This window comes from Erpetoichthys calabaricus, chromosome 18 (assembly GCF_900747795.2).
Source record: "Erpetoichthys calabaricus chromosome 18, fErpCal1.3, whole genome shotgun sequence".
Classification (NCBI taxonomy): Eukaryota; Metazoa; Chordata; class Cladistia; order Polypteriformes; family Polypteridae; genus Erpetoichthys; species Erpetoichthys calabaricus.
The window spans coordinates 7917653-7925521 of record NC_041411.2 but is presented as its reverse complement, the minus strand read 5'-3'; the positions used below and the strand labels follow the sequence as shown (position 1 = coordinate 7925521).

Here is a 7869-nt window from a genome sequence, read left to right as displayed (position 1 = left end):
TTACTTTGCTCTAATGCAATAGAAAATCTGCTTTGGCATATCAAGAGAATTTACTTTAGCATACATTACAGCAAAGTATGCTGCAGTGTGGTAGCACAGTGGCACCGTGGTTAGTGCTTCTTCCTCAGGCACCCAGTACCTTTGAGGCGAATCACAGGTTCAACTGTTGGATGTGTGTATTTTGCATGTTTTCCTTGTGTTTTTATGGATGCTGGGCGCTTTGATTTTTTTTCATCCAAAGTTGAATGTGTAGTATTTGTTAAGTGTCATCTCTAAGTTTGCCTGATATTATATAGTGTGGATATGTATGTAAGCACATCATCCTGAGGTGGACTGGTGTCCTGTCCAATACTGGTTTCTGCCTTGTTGTTGCCAAGACAGACTCCAGACACTGCAAATTCTGTCATTGAAAACAGTAGGCATAGTTAGCATGGAACTTGGCAGCTGGCAGTCCTGCCTTAAAGAACCAGCAGCCTTGGTTCCAATGCTGGTCTGGACATGTAACTGTGGTGGCTTGTACAACCTCCCTGTATCCCTGTACTGTGAATTTCCCCTTCAGGATTAATAAAGTATCTTATCTATCTATCTATCTATCTATCTATCTATCTATCTATCTATCTATCTATCTATCTATCTATCTATCTATCTATCTGTCTGTCTGTCTGTCTGTCTGTCAGTCAGTCAGTCATATATTGCCTTTCCTATCTATCTATCTATCTATCTATCTATCTATCTATCTATCTATCTATCTATCTATCTATCTATCTATCTATCTATCTATCTATTATATAGTGCCTTTCCTATCTATCTATCTATCTATCTATCTATCTATCTATCTATCTATCTATCTATCTATCTATCTATCTATCTATCTATCTATCTATCTATCTATCTATTATATAGTGCCTTTCCTATCTATCTATCTATCTATCTATCTATCTATCTATCTATCTATCTATCTATCTATCTATCTATCTATCTATCTATCTATCTATCTATCTATCTATCTATCTATCTATCTATCTATCTATCTATCTATCTTTCTTTCAGTGCAGAGGCTGATGGACTTGACTTTGCCAACGGCTACAGGGAAACAAATGTACTGGTTGTGTGTAAAGGTGAGACACCAAGACTCCCTGAGGACGATACCAGACACTCCATGGAGGAGACAGATCAGATGCACAGAATTCTCAGAGCCAGCCTGGAGGTTGCTATACAAGCCACCATTGACCAGTAGGGTGGGCAATTTACAGTGGAGGGTCTTACATGGGATTTTAGCTGTGAACTCCTTCTTGTCAATTATTATGCCAGGGGTGTCTGACAGTTGTTGTTTCTGTGGGGAAAGAGAAACTGTGTTTCACTGCTTTATGATCTGTACAAGGCTGGAGCCTTTGTTTAATTTAATAGAGAGGCTTGTTGGGGGATTGGAAATGGTGTACACTAGGGTGGGCTTTCTGTTCGGGTTTAAAAAAACAAAAAGAAATGTAAACAATGTAAATTTGGCAAACTTTATTTTGGGGCAAAGTAAATTAGCCATTTGGAAAACCAGAAAGTACAAAATTGTACAGAGTGGTTTACAAGATCCAATTGTAGTTTTTAAAATACTGTGCATCAGTCGCATTTTGATAGATTTTAATTTTTATAAATCCACAAAGAATCTTGACAAGTTTAAAGCAATATGGTGTGTGAAAAGTATATTATGTGACTGTATTAATGAAGAACTGCGGTTTGTTTTTTAGGGGAGTTTTGTGGGTTCAATTGTGTTTTTCCAAAAATATTTAACATGAAAATGTATTTATAATAATATAATGTGTAAGATGTTGTATAGTTGACTGATGGTTTTTTTTTGTCAATAAAGTTTGTTTAAAAAAAAAAAAATCTATCTATCTATCTATCTATCTATCTATCTATCTATCTATCTATCTATCTATCTGTCATATAATGCCTTTCCTATCTATCTATCTATCTATCTATCTATCTATCTATCTATCTATCTATCTATCTATCTATCTATCTATCTATCTATCATATAGTGCCTTTCCTATCTATCTATCTATCTATCTATCTATCTATCTATCTATCTATCTATCTATCTATCTATCTATCACACTCAGACTCATATGGGAAGAAAAATCAATCTATCATATAGTGCCTTTCATCTATCTATCTATCTATCTATCTATCTATCTATCTATCTATCTATCTATCTATCTATCTATCTATCACACTCAGACTCATATGGGAAGAAAAATCAATCTATCATATAGTGCCTTTCATCTATCTATCTATCTATCTATCTATCTATCTATCTATCTATCTATCTATCTATCTATCTATCTATCTATCTATCTATCTATCTATCTATCTATCCGCATGTGTTTTCTCTGTAAATTCCTGGTTCCTTCCACATTCAGTAAATGTGCATGTATGTTTTGAATGGTGTCTGAATCATTCCAGTTGGAGTGAGTTTTAATTATTAATATGGACCGTGATGGCTGTAGTCCCATCCAGTGATGGTGCAGCTTCATGTTCAATACAACGGGTTAGTGACTCTAACTTGCTGCAACGGTATGATAGGGGGAAAAAGGTTAAGCAATGGAAAGTTGATCTCCTAATATGCAATTATAGTTGCAATATAACACTTGAAATGTGAATTTTGAATGCAAATGTCACAGAGCAGCCACACGTGAGTTTAGAGTTATCTGTTTGCTCTATTTTAAGATTTATAGTTTATAAAAATTTGACATTTAAATGTAGACACAATAAAAAATATTTTTAACAATTTTAGTTTGTTAAGTTTTCAGTGATCCCTAATTTCATCAGCATGGAGAAACAATATGCTGGGGACTCTCGTCCGCTTCTAAGAGGCACAAACAGTGACAGATTTTTTTCAGTCCTGTCAGTTTCTTAATTTACAAGAAATTTATTATTGCTAATAAACCATGCATTTTTAGATTATTATTTCACCCAGTTCATTTTAAGATTCTGAATTTTAATTTTCTAAAACACTAAATAACTTTCACAGTTTTTAATTGAATAACGTTGCACTGGTACCATGTCCTGACAGTACATTCTCTTGCCACCCTAAAATGGTGATGTTATGTTTAGTTAGTACGCTCTCAGTTTATCCGTTAATGCAACTTCTGAAAGTACCAAAACATCACCTGCTAACCTGATCCCATGTCTGTGTATTTTTAACTTGTTTCAATAAAACATTTGCGGGGAAAGTGGGTCCGAAAAACAACTGAACTGCTTCAGTCTACAAGACATTTGAATTTGTCGTATAAGCTACATAGATAATAATTGGCATAGAAACAGAAATACACCTGTATACCCGTAACGCGTCCATTTCATTAACATTAAACTGATGTTCCAATCTTGGCTTCAGGTATAAGTAAAGGAACAGACAAATAACAGAAGCTGGTACACCTTAATTTTCTTTTGGATTGTGGTAGACTTGGTTCACGAATTATAGTAATCCATTGCTGCCATCTGCTGGACGGCACATCTTTTCTGCTACTGAAGCATTTTGGAGGACGAAGCCTGTCATGCGAAGAGGAAGGGGCGTGGCAAACACAAGTTCCCCTGATAAGCATTCTGAATGCCCTATTGTCTGTTTTAGTGTAAGGCTGTGGGTGGGAATAAGTTGTCTGATTGGCCACAGCCTTATACGTCATATTAGTGCGCCAAAAAATACATGTGTTTCTTTTGCTTTGATGAGTTCTTTTCGTGTAGTAGTATCGGAAGGCTTTCATAAATAATTTAGTGTTTATCGTTGCACATTTTTGAACTTCCGATTTATTATTGCACGTGTCATTACTTTTAAGTATGCTGTCTGCGTGCCCATTCTACCGTTTAACAGTATAACTGTGCGATGAAGGACGTGTATTTTTCTAGTTGTACTATAACGGTGCCAGTAAACTGAAAACGCATTACTGAGTTGAGAACTTCTTTAAGAGGATCGTCCGAAGCTGGGATTTAGTGTTTGACTGACAGATGGCGCTGTTCGTTATTAACAGGTAACTCTCAAAAGTAGACTATTAAATGGCAACGAGTTTATCGATTTTTCGTTAAGATTACCTAAAGTGGCATGTTTGTAGAAATATAATTCGTGGTATGCTCACTCTTTTTTTGTGTGTGTATTTTTTAGCTTCTAGTTATTTCACGTAGAATTTTTGCAGTATCTGCCTATTCAGAAATAGAAGTTGTTTTTGCCTTTCAAAAAGGTTTTATAAATCGTTGTGTTGCGGCTCCTCAAGTAGACCCTATTGCTCTGCACTTAATTCTTAAATCTTGAGCACCTTTAAGGTAGGCCAGGGTTGCGGGGTTGATTCAGTGTAAATAAAGCAATGGAATGAGGAGAGTACTGTATATATGGAAAGTGGGACCGGTAACAACCTATTTGTTGTCTCCCAGGCCACATCAGCGCACTTTAGGGTTAGAGGAAAATAAATCACACTCTGATCTGAGAAGGCTGGTGCAGAAACCCAGTGGTGCTAGGAGGAGCTCCTCTGAGGTATCTACAGATCTGTGAGCCCCTGCAAGGCAAACCAAGCCACACACATTTGTCTTACCCAGAAGGGTTTCCCGGTCATAGTTTAAAAGGTGCATTCCTTAAGGAGGGGAGCCACTGCAAAGTTGCTGGACAAGCCAAAGAGGCTAGAGGTTGTATTTGAGGGGTAAATAGGAATTTCAGAAGGCGTAGGTTTTTTTTTTTATTTATTTATAAGCCAATATGCATTTAAGGGATATTTGCTTTGATTGTTTATCCCACGTTATTAATAAAACCAACTTCTTTCGTTACTTTTTTGTGCATGAGGGTTCAGGGATGAATGAGTCCCCATTTTATTTACTTGTGATAGTGTGTGTATATGTATGTATGTATGTATGTATATAAATATATATACACACACACTGAGAGTAACAACTGTCTAAAGTGGTTTAAAATCTTAGTAATTAATGTAGACCTCAGCGATTAAAATTTGCAGTACACCATGCAATATATTTTTTAGTTATATACCATTTGGTATGGGGTATGTAAAAGCAGTGTGAATGTTTGTGGGGCGCCATCTATTGGAATAACAAATGCAATGCATTTTACTGCTGCAGATGTTTTTGACACGTCTTGGAACGACAGCGACATTCCACCTTTTATTAATTATTATTTATCAGTTATCACAGATGAAGAAAATACCCTTGAGCTGTTTTAAACTTTACACTACGTATGGAAATCCGTCCATTGGACTGCCAATACTGACAGAGCCGGCCTTAGGGCGAAGTGAACGAAGCGACCGCTTCAGGCCCACAGCTGGAGGGGGCCTACTGCACCCTCGGTATCAGTTTGCTTCGGGCCCGAAATTGTCTAGGGCCGGCTCTGATACTGATCCTCTGTGCAAGAGAGGACAGAGCTGACTATACTTTCTTTGAAGGCTAATAATAATAATAATAATTCATTACATTTATATAGTGCTTTTCTCAGTACTCAAAGCGCTATCCACACAGGGAGGAACTGGGAAGCGAACCCACAATCTTCCACAGTCTCCTTACTGCAAAGCAGCAGCACTACCACTGCGCCACCTGTGAGGCTGGCATCCTTCAACATCTGCAATAAGATGCTGCAGATGTTCTATTAGACGGTTGTGGCGAGCGCCCTCTTCTACGCGGTGGTGTGCTGGGGAGGCAGCATTAAGAAGAAGGACACCTCACGCCTGGACAAACTGGTGAGGAAGGCAGGCTCTATTGTAGGCACGGAGCTGGACAGTCTGACATCGGTGGCAGAGCGACGGGCGCTGAGCAGACTCCTGTCAATCATGGAGAATCCACTGCATCCACTGAACAGGATCATCTCCAGACAGAGGAGCAGCTTCAGCGACAGACTACTGTCACCGTCCTGCTCCACTGACAGACTGAGGAGATCGTTCCTCCCCCAAACTATGCAACTCTTCAATTCCACCCGGGGGGGGGGGCTAAACGTTAACATTATACAAAGTTTTTGTCTGTTATACCTGCATTTTTATCACTCCTTAATTTAATATTGTGTCTTTATCAGTATGCTGCTGCTGGAGTATGGGAATTTCCCCTTGGGATTAATAAAGTATCTATCTATCTATCTATCTATCTATCTATCTATCTATCTATCTATCTATCTATCTATCTATCTATCTATCTATCTATCTATCTATCTATCGAGTCGCTTTTCCTGTGCAAGAGTAAGACAGTCTCTCCATGGGACAGCCGTTCATCACATCTGGCACTCCTTGACAATCCCACACGCTCTCTTAAAAGATTAATTTGGAGATCAATTGTTGGTAGAGATAGATAGATACTTTATTAATCCCAAGGGGAAATTCACAAATTTCAGAAATGTGAGGGTACTCCTCGCATGTATAAAGATAGAATCTGATGAGCATTAAATCTGCATACTGATTTTGCTAATAAAGTCTTTTTTTTTTTTAATTGTTCTTTTGTATAAAGATATTTAGGCGATGACGAAAATCTCCAGGAAGATGCTGGAGAGGATCATACAAATGCTTTGCTGGAGAGGCTCCAAGAGAAAGCAAAAGCCAGAGAGAAGCAAATGAAAAATGCCAGCACAAAAGCAGCACTTTGTGATGATGAGGAGCCTGGCATCAAGAAGAAGAAGAAAAAGCCGAAGCCCAAATTTGGGGAAGAGGAAAGCAACGAAGTCAAGGATCTGAAAAATGTGACCGTAAAAAAAAGAAAAAAAATGTCTCAAGTGAGTAGTGTTGAGCTGGACACCAAGAGAGAAGAAGAAGAAGTTGATGAGGATGGACATAAAGAAATTATTAAGAAGAAAGGAAAACGGAAAGAAAAAACAACCAACAGATTTGAATTCCAGAAACCGGCAGGTGTGTTTACTTTTTCAAGTTCAGAAAAAAATGTAATTAAGTTTAAATTCTAAAAAGTGATTTAAACAGTATGGTGTAGTGATTGACGTTGCACCTTAAATCTCAATACTGTCACGTTGATCTCGGCCTTATTGTGCAGTTCTGAGCAAATCACTTAGCCTCCCAACCATATAATTATAAAAAGTGAGAGCTGAAATAATAAAATAAAGTCACAGCTGTAAAATGGGAAAAGTTGCACAGTTACTGCAAAATATTGGAATGGCATTTTATTTTTTTGCCTGTTTGTGTAAAAAAACAAACTGAACATCTTTATACCATATTTTTTTTATATTAAACTTATAATTCTGTAGTAACATATTTGAAATGAAAATAAACTTGTCACATTCACTATTGATTTTTAGAAATTTTCAGCAGTGAACTTGATAATGGTGTAGAAAAAATAGCAGAAGAAAAACATCTCTCAAAGAAAAAGAGACAAAGTCTGCCGAAGTCCTCGACTCCGCGCAGTGTTGATAGCAGTGCTACTGATTCAGAGATGGAGACGGACGTAGAGATGGACATCAGGGAACCAGAGCAAAAGAGTTTGATTGGAGAGAATGTGCAAACTGAAGTTCCAGCCTCTGTCACTATTCTGGGGGACTTCAAGAAGAATACGATTCAGCAGAAGGTAGGCATCGACAACATTAATATTTTCAAACCCACCGGGATTCATTATTTTAGGTCCTGGCAGCGTGGGACAGGACTCAACCCTGCCCCACTCCTGCAAACACACACCAACACTCAAACTCTCACAAAGGCAATTTAATATTACCGTTTATCTAACACAAATGTCTTTGGAATGTGGCTGGTAAGCCAAAATAGACACAGCTGTCATTTGTTTTCTTTTTATTTTCACCAGCAGCGAATGTTACTTTATTATTTTTAGAAAAGCTTACACTGCAGTTAAGATTTTTTAGTAGATTAAAATAAATTGGCACCAAAAACATTTGTGACTTGATCT

General features: G+C 37.6%; 1 protein-coding gene across 1 annotated transcript in view; it reads left to right on the top strand.

The window, feature by feature from the left end:
• Nucleotides 1-3691: 3691 nt before the first annotated feature.
• The window catches only part of ddx51 (DEAD (Asp-Glu-Ala-Asp) box polypeptide 51), a 33579-nt gene continuing 29401 nt past the window's right edge, over nucleotides 3692-7869 (top strand). The window contains exons 1-3 of the mRNA XM_028824040.2: nucleotides 3692-4019; nucleotides 6475-6869; nucleotides 7271-7536. Coding sequence (XP_028679873.2) covers nucleotides 3997-4019; nucleotides 6475-6869; nucleotides 7271-7536 — 684 coding nt within the window. The 5' untranslated portion in view covers nucleotides 3692-3996. The remainder of the gene's footprint in view (nucleotides 4020-6474; nucleotides 6870-7270; nucleotides 7537-7869) is intronic.